Below are 16588 nucleotides of genomic sequence, written 5' to 3' on the forward strand. Positions count from 1 at the left end.
ACTGGGGTTTACAGAGCCAGGGACTAATGATAAATTAGAGCTCATAACCCACAGGTAAAGTAATTGTTCTCTGAAAAAGCAACTGAGATCAAGGTAACTCCAGCACCATCCGCAGACACCAGCTAGGGGTAACCAAGTCACTGGCTGGAGTTGAGCCATGCAGTTCAGCATGTGTTTACAGTTGGGTTTGATTCTACCTTTCTCGTGAAAGAGATGTATGAAAAACTGTCTTCAGCTTTGATGAACTGGTGAAAAATTGTGTTTCCAATTGCCTTGGAAATCAAAATACCTAGTATATTCATCTCCTTGCTTTTTTCTTTGGAAATCAATAGGCTCCTTTTAAGACCTTAAAACTGTCTTTTCTTTGCATTCAGCAGTTTGCTTCTGCTTCTTAAAGAGGGTGTAGTAGGGAACACCTTAATATGTGTATTGATTGTGTTTCCTTTCCCAGTTGAAGGTGGGTTATGCATCGACTTACTCTTTGAAGTAGGCTACAGTTTTCACCCTGATCCTTTGCATCCAGTTTATCAGCTTATCTTTGCAATTAGCTACTCAAGTCAATAGGTAGTTCATTTTTTAATGCAATGTTGGCAAAGAGGAAGTTCCTCCATTTTTCAGGAACACAGGTGATGTAAATTCACTTCCATGCATCAGTAAAAGCAGCTATAATCTTGACTAAAACCTCATTTCTTTCTCAAAAATGTATTCACCACAGCTGAGCCTCTGCAAAAACTGGTACGTGTGTGTGTCATGGTATAATGAATTCTGCTGAAAGCAACAGGGTGTAGAGGAGTTAGTCTTCCCATTAGAGCACTGTAGATGCCAAAAAAGGGGGGGGAAAAAAGGGAAAAAAAAAAAAAAAAAGAAAGAAAGATGTGGGGGGTTTTTGTTGTGTTTTGGGTTTTTTTTTTCAGTCTGCATTCTCGAGGAGCAGATTAGAAGGGTTAGGAGTTGGCTATTTGTACATCTCTTTATTCATCACAGCTGTCCATTAACAGATTGAAGCTGTTCTAGGATCAATATGTTGTTATCCATGCAGTATTAAGCTTTCACCTTCCAAAGGACAGTGATAGGAACAGAGTATAATAGACAATGAGTTAGGTAGAGGCTTGAGAGCAAGGAATCAACTGATTTTAGGGGAAACTGTCAGATTTCTAACACCTTGAGAAACTAGTTCTTACCACTCCGTTTCTAGCAGCTGTGGATAAAAAAATCTTGCTTTGTTTATTGTTGTGATGAAAGCTATTTGGTAAAACTGTTTCCAAACTTTTTTTTTTTTTCTCAGTTCTGCAATGCATATGGTAACATTGAGGCAAATAAAAGCCCTAATCCTTTGCTACCATTCTGTTTTTCATACCCTTATAGGTTTTGCCAGACGTCTCTATATCCTCATTGTTCATCGTCAACCTTTATAAGACTGTTGCTAAACAGGATTTTTTTCTGAGCATCAGGAAGTATCTATAATCATCTGACTGTTACCCATCCATAATAAAAACAAGCATCACTGCAATTAGCAGTTGCATGTACTCATCTCCTATTTGATAAAATATATTAAGTTCCTGCTTTTGTAACATATAATGATATACAGAAAACTGTCTAACTTGTTGCTTTCACCACTTCTGACTGGTTAACATCATGATGATGCTATTCCAAAAATACCTTTTAGTGGCTGACATTTTATTCTCCATTAATGGTTTAGTTAAAACAGGAGACAGAATGGATTTTCTTTTGCCTTTGGTATAGATTCATTATTCAGCTTTTGAATGTTTAAGTGTGAATCTCTGTACTTTAAGGTTCTTCTGATAACGGATACTTGAAGTAACAGTTATGTAGATGCTGTGAAAATTAAATAATAACAGAAAAATATTTTTAGATCACTGGATGAACTGAAATATATGAAGTGAAAAGAGATTTGTAAGTGAAGATTGCTACTTGCATCAGCTAAGTATATATAAATATTTTCTGCACTTGCATTTCAAAACATTAGCAAGAAACTTAGAATTTTTCATTTAAATTAATGAGTGGAATAATTTCAGGACAGGAAACTCTACTCTTGTACTACCTTTCATGGACAGACATTATGTGGTGGGCAGCTCTCTGTTGGGTGTCCCATCATATGTGCATAGACTTTTTATGTTTAAGTGAAACAGTGCTGTAGACATCCATCTCAACAAAAGAATGAGAATGCATAACAGAAAAGAGTACAGAATATTTAAGAGCCTATCAAACTGTCAGGTTTTGGCCATCTTTCAGATTTAACGTCCATCATTTTCTACTTTCTCACTGGAAAAGGAAAGCAGGAAGGAGAACAGAGAATGGATTTTTATCTTTGTATGTGAAAGCTGCTTTGGAAGGAGATGGAGAAAACCAGTTGAATACTTACAGCAGTGCTTCCATAGCTGAAGGACAGAGCTGGTCGAGAAGATGCACAGTGAGAGAAGGAAAGAATGGATGTTTTTCTCCTAAAATATGGATTTGCTGCATAACAAGAGTCAAGCAACAAACATCTCTGCTCCCTTTGCTTCCCAGCTTTCAGTGGTCAACTGCAGCTAATGCATTTTCTCAGAGAATTGATTGCATTCATTATAGAATGGCTTTGCCTTGCATTAGTCTCCTCAGACTGAGGTTCCTCTGTGCTTGCTTCTCATGGCCTTCTTATGAACACCCAGTATAAAGCAGCAAAAGAATGACAAGGAGACAATAGCAAGAGGTTCATATAATTGGCCTATCCTAATTGGCTTTTATTCATTCCAGCCCCTCTCTTTTATAACAGTTGGTTGTTTACGTAGTATAAATCATGCACTGAAAGGTCATAAAAGAAGGTGGCAAGCAGAGAAACAAGGTCACACATGTAAAGAAAAAAGAAATTAAAAGGAGTACACTAAAGTAGGCCAACTTATAACTTGAGTGTTCTTGCCACTTTTTCTAGCTTCTCAGCTTTTGTAAATGACACCCATTTTAAACTTTCTTAAATTCACACATCTTTTGGAAGGAACATGTAGAACTAAAAGACTCTAAAGCATACCTTACACAATACCTCTGAATTTGCATCCATTTATGTTTACTTTTACTTTTATATATAGTTATGGACATGTCATACTGTCATGCTCAAGGAGGTCTGCAAATACTATGTAGCAACATCTTATATATGAAAATATACTGTCCCATCTGACATTGCACTGTGGTAGCTAATGCCATATGCTAATATACTTGGCATGCAGTGGCAAACACTGGAATCAGTTTATCCAGCATTTCAGAGTACTGCAGAGGGACAGAGATTTCATTAATGGTAAATGGTAAGAAAAAGTCACCCTCCTTGGTTCTTTTGGGGGAGGTACTTGGTCATTTTAATAACTGTTTTTGCTTCTTTTTGTAATATACTACTTGAGGCATTTGGATTACAGGAGGTTGTCTAAAGTAATGACTGAAAGGGTCTGGATAAAACAGTTTCAAAAAATTTCCCTGTCATTTGAAAAGTTTCAGTCCATACCTGAGAGTACTCTGTATTTCCCCTGCATTATTCATCCAGGCACAGAATGGTGGATCAAGGGGAAACAGGATAAGAATTTCTTCCCCAGCCCATTGTGGTTTGTTTTTACAGCTATGATGTTAAATCCTTCCTTTCAGTCTCTTATTTTAGTGATGTCCCATTCTTCCTTCAGCACTGACCTTTTCTAGCTGAGAACCTGGTGCTGTTTACAAGCTGATGAATTATGGCTGTTCGGAGTGGAAGCAACAGGGGAAGACAGGCTGCTTTACTCACATTCTTCTCCAAAACATCCTGTAACATTAGCAGAAGAAGACATTCCCTAAACAAATGCAATCATGCCTTGAGGTGTGTGCCTTCCTTATTGATACTGGACTTCTTTAATCACCGATGCTGTACAAGAGATAAAAGATGTCTTTCTGTGTTGATACAGCAAGGAGTTGTAGTTAGTGTTTGAGCTGAAGACTTTGAGTAGATTTTTACTGCAAATGTAAATCTGAAGGGAAGCTAGGTGCTGAGAATTAGGTGGGGAGGAGGCTGTGCTCTTGGAATATCTCATTTCACTGGTACAAGGATTCTGGCTACATTTCCTTTGTAGCCAAGGAGGTACTAGAGCCAAAACCTACACATTTCTGTGAAAGTTCAGAGTGGGACTAAAGCAGAAAAAGAACCCCAGCCTCCTTCATATGTCTGTGGGGATGAAGGAGGATACTATACCTGGCCACATGCTACAGTGTGTGATTGCTCTTGGTGGGCTGCAGCCCGTTCTAAAATCATAGTTAGAAAACTGGCTTGTTGCTAATATTTCTAAGACTTCTAACACTTTTTCAGCAGTTCTTCTCTTGAACTCTTATTGAAGTATTCTAATTTCGGCACATAAATGCCACAAAGTTTTTCGAATTTAAACAACCTTGATTCAATCACTCCTAATGGGAGAGTCATGATTTAGAACTGCGTGAAGGCTTCATATCAAAAACATTAGTTCACTTCTGGCATCACACTGTACAAACTTCAAACCATATATCAGAAATGCTTATATCAAGGAAATTTTGTTCTATTTCAGCCACGTCCCACGGAGTTGATGACTATGAATTGTAGGTATACATCAAAAGAAGATAAATACTTGAGCACTGCTTGCAGTATAATCTTAACTTCTATGTGGATTGGAAGAGAGATATATTACTTCTTCTGGCAGTGCATATATGTAGTAATTTGGGATTGTCCTTGAAGTTATTATTTAAAATACACTTTTTTTTCCCTGATAATCATTGTTTAGTTGTGCAAATAATTTTATGAAAGTGATCTGTAGCTGTCCATACAGAATATCATAGAACCATAGAAGGGCTTTTGTTGGAAGGGACACTAAAGATCATCTAGTTCAAATCCCCCTGCTATGGGCACAGACACCCCACTAGATTAGATTCTTCAAAGCCCCATCCAACCTTGTCTTGAACACTTCCAAGGATGGGGCTTCCATAACTTTCTTGGGCAACCTGTGCCAGTGTCTCACCACCCTCACAGTAAAAAATGTCCTCCTAATGCCTAACCTAAATCTTCCCTCTTACAGTTTTGATCCATTAACCCTTTTCTTCTCACTACAAGCCCTTGTAAAAAGTCCCCCCCCCCCCCCAGCTTTCCTGTAGCCTCTTCAGGTGCTGGAAGGCCACTATAAGGTCTCCCCAGAGCCTTCTCCCGGCTGAACAGACCCAATGCTCTCAGTCTGTCTTCATAGGAGAGGTGCACCAGCCCTCTGATCATCATGGTAACCCTCCTCTGGACTTTCTCCAAGAACTCCATGTCCTTCTTATGCTAGGGGCTCCAGAACTGGATGCAATACTCCAGATGGGGTCTCACAAGAGCCAAGTAAAGAGGCAGAATCCCCTCCCTGGACCTGCTGGCCATGCTTCTTTTGATGCAGCCCAAGACACAGTTGGCTTTATGGGCTGTAAGTGCAGATTGGTGGCTCATGTTGAGCTTCTTGTCCAACATCACCCCCAAGTTGTTCTCCTCCAGACTGTTTTCAATCCATTTTCCACCCAATGTGTATTTGTGCTTGGGACTGCCCTGATCCCAGTGCAGGACCTTACACTTGGCTTTGTTGAGCTTCATGCACTTTGCACAAGCCCACTTCTCAAGCCTGTCAACATCCCTCCCTGGAAGGGAGGGAATTTAATTATAGTTGAATATGACCGTGGCTGCTAGTTGTAAGCAAAGCAACCTTTCTGTAATGAAACAAGGAAGTTTTTGTAATCCAAGCTGTTTTATGCTCTGTTTCAATCTGAACAAAAAATGAAGCCAAATTGAGGCTGCTATCAATACCATCTTAAACAAACAGAAATCTGTCTAAGCTATTTTTTGTTATTTGGTCTTTATATATGCTATGTGACTTTTATTTGTGACCATAATTTAGGTATTTATGGATTTACATGAATAAAATAATTGCTACGTTATTAATGTTACCAGTCATACACCTGCTAATTAGAATCCCAGTTAAGTAAGTGCTACTATTTGGAAGAGCATTGATTTACAGTTACTTTTGCTTGAATTTAGACAAAATGGTGGGTTTATTTCTTTATAAGCAGTGGTAGTCACACCTCTGGGTCTTAAAAAAAAATAAAAATGAGATAAAGGAATTATGGCTAAAAGTTTAGCTTTTACATGCTGACATCTTTACTGTACTCTCAGTGATTGTTTAAGCAGCAAGAATAATCTCTGGTTTTTTTACCTGGGGGGTTTCATTTTGTTTTTGTTGTTTGTTTGTTATTTGACTGTTGGTTTTAAGTGCACTTTTTAGCCACCTAACAGAACAGAAACAGAAGAAAAATACCAGTAGCTCTGAAGAGCCAGTATCGATGTTCTCTGTTTGTTGTGGCATATTAAGGAAATTCTCTGTCTGAGGACTGTTGGGTAGTATGTGAATGGACTTTGGAGCATTTGCTGCTTTCGTGGGACACCTGTAGGATTGGCAGGTTCAGCTATTACTGCTTTTCATTTTGAAGCTTTGTTAGTAAAGTCACTGTAAGTGACTGCAAAGGTTTGTATTACAGCAGCTAAAGCCCCCTGTTTCTTGTTATCTTATTTGGTCAGTTTGCAAGAGAAAATTCTGCCAACTTTGCTTGTTCATGTTTTTTTATTTAAAAATTATGTTTATATTAGGGGGTTTTTAGGCCCAGATCAGCAAAATGTCTTCTGAACATACAGGGAACTTAGCACCAATTTATTTTTAATCCAAAACCAATGTGTTGCTGGGTTTTCTGCAACTTGAAGAGGAACTCTTGAACAAGATAATTTTGAACTGTAGCCTTTCATCTAGCTTGGAAAAACTTGTTGCTATGGGTGGAGGATTATGAGTAACTCTTTTTTATGCTATTACACCAGCATTTGTCAGAGGTATACTGCAAGAAGGTAGTCTAAATCACGTAATTCAGTGTGCAGCAAGTCAGAAAAGTATCAATTTCAGAATTTTCCAGTTCTCATGTGCAGGTGAAGTGTCCAGCTCTTACAGGTTTTGCTGCATAAATATGTCTATAATACGGCCTTTGCCCTTCTACAGCACCGCAGCTGTTTTGTGAGATCTCAATTTCACACCTCAGTTACCCCAGCATCCACCCCTCCTGCACACAGAAACACAGTGCCACCCCCACCATCTCCATTCAGAAGTCTGACACAAAGTTAATTTCCCAGCTCCATTATTTTAACTGTATTTCTCTTCTGTTTCAAGTGCCTTCTCCTCATTAGACAGAGACTGCTTCTCTTCAGTTTTAAGGCACATCCTCGTGGGCCACTCTGTGCTGCTTTTCTCACTGTGCAGAAATCTCCCATTAGCCTCCACAGACATACTGTGGTCCTTTCTTCAGTCTCTCCTTAAAAATCCTTTGTCATCATTCCTATAAAAAAGGTTCAATAACCAGCTATTAGCTTGCTGATACCGTTGCTTGGATGGTTTGGGCTTTTTTTTATACCGTGTTTCAAGCTCTATTTAGATTGAAAGGCAGAGTCCACATGGTCTGCACTTCCAAAGCACTGAAATCCTATTCCATAACCTGGACTTCTAAGGACAAATAATATATAATATTACACTGAGATTATTTTCAACTGGTCTTGAGTTCTGAAAAGGATCAGCAATGTTATTACTGTGTTTTGTTAGACTGGCTGTTCCTTGCCTGGCAATCTCTCTGAGTCTGTCTTACAGTTGTGTTTTCTGCTTGGCACCATGGAGAAGCTGTAGCTAGTTCAACTTGCAGCTGCATCTGGCATGGTGAGTGAGCCCTGTCATGCCCATCTCCAGGGGAAGCTGCTGCCTCCTTATTTGCTGCTGGCTACAATTCCAGAGGCTGACTGCTGGCTAGATCACTTCTGTGAGCTGTAACGAGAATGATACCCCCCCTTTCCTATATTTCAGAATAAAAACCAAGTTTACAGAGGCTTGAAGGGACAGGAATTGAAGGTAGGCAGCTTTTTGTTGGAGCCTTTCTCCTTGGAACAGCCTGTTGTTGTGACCATGGTCTTACACTCTCCCTCATGGTGTGCAGTGGAACATTTTGTTCAGCCCTGCTTACCGAGTCATTATTGATTGACTGCACAGAGGTATTGCTTAAAATCATGGTGTTCATGTAATTTTTAAACAGCTCTGTGGCCAGCTGTGTTGTCATGCTAGTTTTTACTTGGCAACTCTGTGATTTACAGCATAGGCTTTTTTTTTTTTTCCCCGCATAGCTGCAGAATTATTGCTTTCAATGAGGTAACCTGAGCTCTTTCATTCAGGCACTCCTAAGTTTCAGAGGTAGATAATGTCTTTTTCTTTATTTTGTTTGTGTTTTGTTCTTAAATGAAAGCAGATTCTGACATCACATGACTCAATGAGCTAAGGCTCCATTATTATGATGTTATACTGCAATGCTAAGTTTTGGCAATAATACTGGGGACCCCAAAACTAAGGACTTTTTGAATCCACGAGGCTACACTCACAACCTGTGTTGTGATACTACAGTTGCTACAGCAACCAGGAGAGCTAAAACATCTCCAAATAGGACTCATATCAAGTGGGAAGCTGGCAAAAATATCCAAGTGAAAATTCTTCTCAGCAAGGTGCAATTTCATACATCCTTCATTTCTCTGGGACCCATGAAGCTGTATCAGATTGCAGTTCACAGCCAAAATCCACTCCTGGGGTTTTGGAAATTGGTGGCTGGTACAGACTTTATTTTTCAAATGTTGTTTTGACAGGAGAGAGCCATCTTTTATATATGACTGCAGGTTAAATCTGGGCACTGACCTTGGAAAAGAAATCCTGAGCACAAGTTCTTGTTTGCAAGTCAGGTCTGGGTTTACACTTTATTCATTCACCTCCTAATACAAAATGTAAAGACTGTCCTAGGATCAAAACCCAAAAAGTCATTCTTGCAGGGAAGAGCTAAATGATTCATGTCAGCCAGATGCCAATTTGTATTCCTTCAGGTTGGATACAGATAGGCAGGTAGCCTAGGGGAGTGCCCTCACCATTGAGTTTCTCTTATAAAATGCCATTGTTCTGCCTTTCCCTCCAGCAATGGATTTGACTAAGGTCAAATGAATTTTTTCAAGTCAGTGCTGTTAGCACATTAGTCATTTTCTCAGAGTTCTTGCTGGGTTGAATCTTAGGTGTGCAGATCTAGATTTGGCCAAGGTACATGCAGAAAGGTGTCATGGCTGCTTTAGTGGAGAAAATATAGGTGCTTACAGATTTCCAGCCAGCTGAGATGGTGTCTGAGGCAAGTCTTCAGATGTCACTCTTAACTTGGAAATATTTGGTTTCCACCTGAGCCGCAGGGAAGGTGCCCATTTCAGAACTCTCTTTCTGAGTAATGCTTTCCTCAGAGGAACTGGTGGCTGCAGCTCAGCACAGTTATCATGGGATGTCTAATTTTAATTCATTAATAGTCTCCACATTGGTGGAACTATTAGTCTGATGCAATGTTATATATAGTTAAGTGACTTTTTGACTGAGAGTTTATCCCAGGCAGAATTGCATCCTAATATACTGGGCAAATTCAAAGCTATCCAAAGCTGTCAACACTACTCAGACATCTGGAGTAAGATATGCTGCAGTACTTTCAGGCACAATAGAGTATTGAGGCTTGGCTCTTCCTCATATTTCAAAAAAAGTGTACCAGACTATTACTATGATTTTCAAAACTATAAATAGTAATGATGACAGATTGTCCAGTCTATCAATCCGCATCCAGGAGTAGGCAAGTAATTGTCTTGACACCATCTATTTTTTTACTTTGTAAAGTAAATAACTACCTCTTCATCTAATGAGCACTGTAAAAAAACACTACTGTATGTGCCAAAGAAATGAGAAAGAGCCAGGTCTGATTCAGAGGTGGGTTGTGATTTGAAGGAATCTCATTTCAGTATCCTAATGCATATTGTTTGGGAAAACACACAAACAGTGTTTATAGGCAGCCAACCAATTCTAGTGTGGAGGAGCATGGAATGCCAAACAGCTTTTGTTTATAGCAAAAAAAAGTGGGTATTGGCTGAGAAGTAGTGTTTATGGTAATTGAGCTTTACAAGAAAGTAAAACTTAGAGGGGAACACAGGGGGTAGCATTTGCAGTGAAGCAGGTAATAAGGAGAGCTGTGGAGGCAATTCCTGATTAGCATCTGCTGTTTCAACAGCCGAGGAACAATGACTCGCATGTAAATGCATGTGCTCTGCTTTAAAAGACATTCCCTCTAGCACACCACCCTGCCTTCTGGTTTTGAGTCTCCTCGAGCCTGACTCTGGTTTGAAATCAGTGGAGGAGAAAGGAGAGTAACACAACAGATGTCTTAAAGGCTGGGAGCAGAGAGAGGAAAAGCCCTGTGGCAAAGGAGAAGGTGCTGTTGAAATATTTCCTCTCATTAATTTTTGGTGCCTCTAGTAGAGTCTGTATTTGTGCAAGTGTATATAAACTACAGCTGTGCACATAGGTGGTAAAGAGGTGGTGGTGCCAAAAGATGGCCATTGCACACACTAGAGAATATTTTCTCCATCCTATAAATGAATGGAACCTCTAGACCACTACATCTGCTTGCTCAGAGAAACAAAGCCACCTGTTTTAGGGCAGGATCACAAATTATTTTCTAGCTGCTGCAGTAACTGCCTTTATTCTGATGCTGGATAAAATACACTATTTCTTTTTGTTTCAGGTTAAAAGTTACTTTACAATTGAGAAAGCTGATAGTATGCTTGGTATTGTCAGCTTTGCTGACAAGTGGTAACTCAAGCCCTGGTAATACAAATACTGTGTACCCCATAACATTAGGAGAACTTGGTTGTGCACCAAGTGACCTTTAGTGCAGATCCAGTAAAGTACTTCATCTGTTTCTTCTCATATGGGGATCTGTGTCTTCAAGGACTTTGATTTACAGAAGGGGAACCTGTGACAGAAACAGCTGTGAAATTATTACACTATATAGGCAGCTGGGGATGGCACAGAGACCCTGAAAACATGTTAGCTGCTGGGTGTTAACTCAGTACTGCATGGGGCCAGGAGCAAAAAAAGAGAAAGAAAAAAACAATTTACAACTACTGCAAACAGAGAAGTGAAAATATGTTGTTTCCAAGTTTTTACTTCATGGAAAGATAACTGAGATAAATACGAAAAAGGGACTTGAGGGCTGGGAACTTTGTGTTCCAAATGCTTAGCAAGCTATCTTCCAGTTTCCCACATTTATCTCCTCCTTTTATATCTTGTATCTTTCACAGGCTTCAGAAAGTGGGTCCAAAGGCACAAAATCACTTTCACACAGAATCCTATTTTCTCATGATGTTTTAAATGTAATTTTATTTGTGTATTAACTTGCTGGGGTTTTTCCAAAGGATTTTGGTAAACTCTGTCTCAATATATGTACACACTGTTTAGTTTGTTACATGTGGTATTACAAAAACATATATTTAAATTATGTACTGTCTACTGGACTACAGTAATCTGTACTTAGGGTAACCTTAGTAAACAGTTCAGGAAAGCTGCCCTGTTACTGAATGTGACTTCTGGAAAGCATTCCAGTTTTGAGATGAATGCTGAGGATGTCAGTAGGAATTATTTTTCTTCAGAAATAAATTTGTACATCAAAATAATGTTTGCCTGTGGTATTTCAGGCCATGCAGACTCTAAGAAGTTATATATATTTTAATATGTTGGCAGCATCATTTCTTTAAAGCATCAGATACTAGTTATAAAGCATAGAGGGCGTTTGTTGGAGTTAGTACATTTAGAACAACTGTTTTCTCATTAATGCTATTTTAACACAGACTTCCTTAATCTTTACAAGGATATCCTATCAGAAAAATAAGCACAATAGTAATTATGACTGTATTTTAAATACTATTTTTATGCCTGTGTCGCTTCCTTTCTCCTTTGAACATACACTAACCCTGTTGCACAGATGGGAAAACAAAGGCATCCATGGGAGTTGAAATACCTTCATCTGGAGCTCATCTAGAGGAAGACACATCTCCTGGTCCCAGAACAAAGCTTTATTATAAGTCATATATTAAACCTACCAAGAGGTCTTTGTAAGTTAATAAAACAGAAGCCACACTTCACAGATATCATTTAACATTTACTTTTCCTCCCACAGGAGCTTTTTACACCTGAGTGCAAATTCAAGGAGTCTGTTTTTGAAAATTATTATGTAATCTACTCATCCATGCTCTACAGACAACAGGAGTCCGGGAGGGCCTGGTTCTTGGGGCTGAACAAAGAAGGGCAGGTCATGAAAGGAAACAGAGTGAAGAAAACAAAACCAGCAGCTCATTTTCTACCCAAGCCATTGGAAGGTGAGGTTCAGTCAATTGCTGCCAGATCCTTCTATAAATCCTACAAGAAGAGGGAATAGTCTCTAAAAGACCTCTGTGAGTGTGTGTTCTCTGCAAAGGGGACATTCCAAATGCCAATCCCCAGGATTCATGGAGCAGTTTTGCGCTTTGGCGTAGTGATGCTAGAAAGGGCATTTGTAAAAACATTTTTTCCAGGGATTAAGAGGTCATTTTGCAAGAAAATAAATATTTTGTGGAAGTGCATTGTGCTGTTTTAAAAATATTTTCTTGGCAGGGACAAAAGCTGTTGTGAATCTTGCAGCGAGAAAATAGTCCTTTCATTAAGCAGAATGAAATAATGGATCTTGTAGGATAATTGGAAGTTATAAAGGGAATGGATGAAACACTGGCATTTCAAAGGAAAAGCTTTCTAATACAAAACACAAAGGTCTCTCTATAAAATAAATAATTCTGTATTACTTAGCCAGTTGATTTAATGCATGTAATTTGTGGAAGGGGGCCTTTAAACCAAGATAGAAGCAACTAAAAGTCGTACTGATCCTACACACCAAAATTATGTCACACATTCTCTGAAAAGTGGACTTATTTATGTCTTCAATATTTGTTTAATATTTTAACTTAAAAAAAAAATATTAAAGCATCAGTTTGATAAATGTTTCTGTTTCATCATAAGGAAATAATCTGAATAATCCTTTTTTAACTTCATATTTGAACTAAGGTTTATGCCTTCATGCCTTGTCAAACAAAAGCTTAGATGGTTTTCATGACCTCTCAAACAATATTGACAGTTTATATGTCAATCCTTTTATATTAAAATTATAAGAATTGTAGGGAGGGAAAGCCAGTGCATTTGTAAAAGCAACAACAGTTCGTATGGATTAGAAAATAAGTTACTTTTTGCATTAGTGTTTGGATGGTCAGACTCTAACAAAATGGCTTAGACATAACGTGGTTTACATTGCCCATGAAATTCATCAAATATGACAGCTCAGCTATATAACTCCTTAGTTTATAGTTCCACTTCATGTTATTTGACTTAATATTTTTGTGTGTCATGGTGTTATTTAATCAAGCTCTTTTATTTAATCAGTAAAGTGTCCTAAGCACAGTGATGGGGGCACTCTGAAGATACAGATCATAACCAGCCTTTATGTACTCTAGAGAAGACGTTTAATTTTGGACTTTCAAAAGCCATAAAAGGATTTAGATCATGTCACTGGAAATGTTAGAACAAGTATTTGATTAGTTAATGATGCTGTGGGGCCCTTCATATTTATTATGAGACTTCACACCACTGAAGATCAAGGTCAGTTCTTTGATGCTCCTGCCCCCTACTCTAGGCAAGGGATGGAGAGATGGTGCTCTCTATGGCAGCATACAGCCAGTCCTAAAAGCATAGTGTGATGATTAATTCCTTTGACTCCTTTGATATATCTTTTAACATTGTTCTGATATAAATAAATGATACAGAAGTTAGATATAAATGGAAATATTACCTGATTCAGTGACATGGAAAATGAAATTGAATTATCCAAGAGCGTTCATCATTAAGGCAGCTCCATGTTGAAACAGTGTAATTAAACACAGGTATTTTCCTCAAAGAATTTGAAGTGGTTAAATAGGGACTGACGTGCACTGGCAAACTTTAAATTCCTTTAAGAATTCAGTTAATACTTTAATTTGGAGTTTTCTTCATGTCTACGTTCAGTGGGGTTCAGCGCTTATCGCATACATTTTTGGACAGGAAGAAGAAAAAAACCCAAACCTCTGGTGTACCCTCTGGAGTAGTGTGTTGGACATTTCATCAGTACACACCTGAAGAGATTATGGCCAAGCTCCTCAGATTGGGGAGACAGATGAACAAATATCTTTGTAGAACTGGACACAAGCCTAGTCTTGCAACATAGGAATAAGAAATACCACTGAAGTCTAGACAACTGTATCATACGATCCCATTTGTTAAACACCATCTGTTTCACTGTGTTTTACTTCTAAAAACTTGCAGAATATTTATTTAAGGGATGGATATATATATATATGCAGATGTGTGTGTATATATATATTTATTTTTTTTTGAGTCTGACACTCATGCAAAGACAGAACAGTCATTTTCCATTTCCAAGGCTTCTATAGTTTATGTTAAACAAGCAAACATACCATCTCCTTCAGTGTTTATAAGTCAAACACAGAAGAAGTGAAGAGTTAGGAGGGTCAAGCAAAGCTACCACTCACGCAGAGAAGTGTCTGTCAAACTAGTTTTCTTACATGCAAGAGGAACATGGATTCTATAGTAAATGAATCCTATTTGAGACAAGCTCTTGAATAAATTACATCCTTAAAAACGTGTCTCCTTTTCTCTTGTCTCCCTGCAGTTGCCATGTACCGAGAACCATCTTTGCATGATATTGGAGAAACAGTGCCAAAGGCTGGGGTAACTCCAAGTAAAAGCACAAGTGCGTCTGCAATAATGAATGGCGGGAAACCAGTGAACAAGAGTAAGACGACATAGCCAGATCCCCACAGGTGTTGTGACTTACTGTGTCCTGAGTACAGCTGAGTGATTTATCCTTGCCAGACTTCCCCTCTGAAGTGTCTGTGGATCAGCTTGCAGCAAGTTGCAGACCGGCCCATTGCTGTTTCTGAACTGAGTTGTTGCAAGCGGATAAATCCCAACAGGTAGCAGCTCCACCCGCAGCGAGAAGACACCTGGATGGACCAGCTAAACTCAGACCATGGAATGCCCTACCAGATATTGGAATGCCTTTTTAATATCTTTTCTGTGACTGTGACACTTCATGTGAATGACATACTTCACAAGTACACTTGATACCTTGCCTGCTGACAATTGCCCATAATCCCTTTTTGAGTCCAGTTTCAGCAAAATCCATGTGTTTAAGTTCTATTTTGTAGCACACAAATAATCAAGTAATTTCTAGTTAGATGCTGTAAACCTGTGCTATTATGGATTTCTCTTCTTCCCTTTTTTATAAGGCTGCTCGCTCCACTGTCTGTGACCTTTTGCAGGGATTGTGTTTCTCTTAACTTAAGTGTTGCCAGTGGCTTAGTTTTGAAAGCAATCAGGGAATCAGGAAGCCTTCAAAAATCTATTATAAATTATATCTATGAAGAATAGGATTGTTGTCTCTGGCTTACAATATTGATCAAATGTGAATACTGTTTAGTAACAGATACTGTGCTTCTGAGGTTGGCATTATAGTGGAGGGAAGAGTGTCAAACACAACCAGTGGGAAATTTTCTGAAATGAGTGTTTGGCATCCCCTTATAGTTTCTTTTTGTGTGTGTGTTTTATACATATCACAGGCTTACTGGTAATGGTAACATTTGCCTTGCCCAGCGAGCAAGACCCACTCATTTTTGAGGAAGTGGGTCCAAAGAATTTTGTAGGCCTTGTAGGCCTGAATTAAGGCTCATTTTTCATCTACTAAATCTTCATTGTTTGAAAAACAACCACCACTAATAAAAAAAAATAAAATAAGTAAGACTAACCGGAAATGTGCTACCTAAATCCATTTCAAATATAATCCTTTCCTGTTTTTAAGGAACTGAACTTAATGCCATTGTTATTTTTGGCTGAATCCCACACCTACTTAGCAAAGCATGGGCAAGGATGTTGTTGTGTTCTTTTTTGCAGCACCAATGCAAAGGGTAGTTACAAATTATAGTTTAATATTTCTGGTGTTTAAAAAAAAAAAAAAGGTTTTAAAACTGGAGATATTACAAAAATTTATTCTTATTTTTAGCTAAGCATGCAAAGTCCAGTCCTATGTATCTCACTGATACCCTAGTACATACCTCCACCCAGCTTCCTAGGATAATATGCCCACCAAATTGCTAGATTGAAGGTGCCTTGCCTTGATCTCTATATACTGTACTTTCTCCTACATGAACCTAGAAGAAATCAGAAACATTGTAAAATTGAAGCCTTGGATGACCAGACACACTATCAACACTTTGAGTTTGTCACTTGTGAACAGCGGAACCAATGTTAGGCTGAGGGTAAAGATTTAGAGAATGCCACAGGGATGCCACTGAAATAACTTACATAATAACTTACATCTAGGCACAGGCTTTCTGAAGTATAAAAATATGGGTATTCTCTGTATGCTTAAGAAGGAATTTCTTTCTCAGAAAGGGCAACAAGGACCAAACTGTACCTCAGTCTGGAAGACTGTCTGGCAATGCTCTCTTGGCCTCTTGTGGTTACCATGATATTTAAAGACAAAATGTAAAAGGACATCACTGTTCCTTTTTTAGCATTGTATTGCTGGCAAT

At 38.6% G+C, this 16588-nt stretch overlaps 1 protein-coding gene across 1 annotated transcript in view; it reads left to right on the plus strand.

The window, feature by feature from the left end:
* The window catches only part of FGF14 (fibroblast growth factor 14), a 401195-nt gene extending 385180 nt beyond the window's left edge, over nucleotides 1-16015 (plus strand). The window contains exons 4-5 of the mRNA XM_009997936.1: nucleotides 12097-12295; nucleotides 14668-16015. Coding sequence (XP_009996238.1) covers nucleotides 12097-12295; nucleotides 14668-14804 — 336 coding nt within the window. The 3' untranslated portion in view covers nucleotides 14805-16015. The remainder of the gene's footprint in view (nucleotides 1-12096; nucleotides 12296-14667) is intronic.
* The last annotated feature ends 573 nt before the right edge of the window (nucleotides 16016-16588 follow it).

Source organism: Chaetura pelagica, unplaced genomic scaffold (genome assembly GCF_000747805.2).
Source record: "Chaetura pelagica isolate M959 unplaced genomic scaffold, ChaPel_1.0 scaffold123, whole genome shotgun sequence".
Taxonomy (NCBI): Eukaryota; Metazoa; Chordata; class Aves; order Apodiformes; family Apodidae; genus Chaetura; species Chaetura pelagica.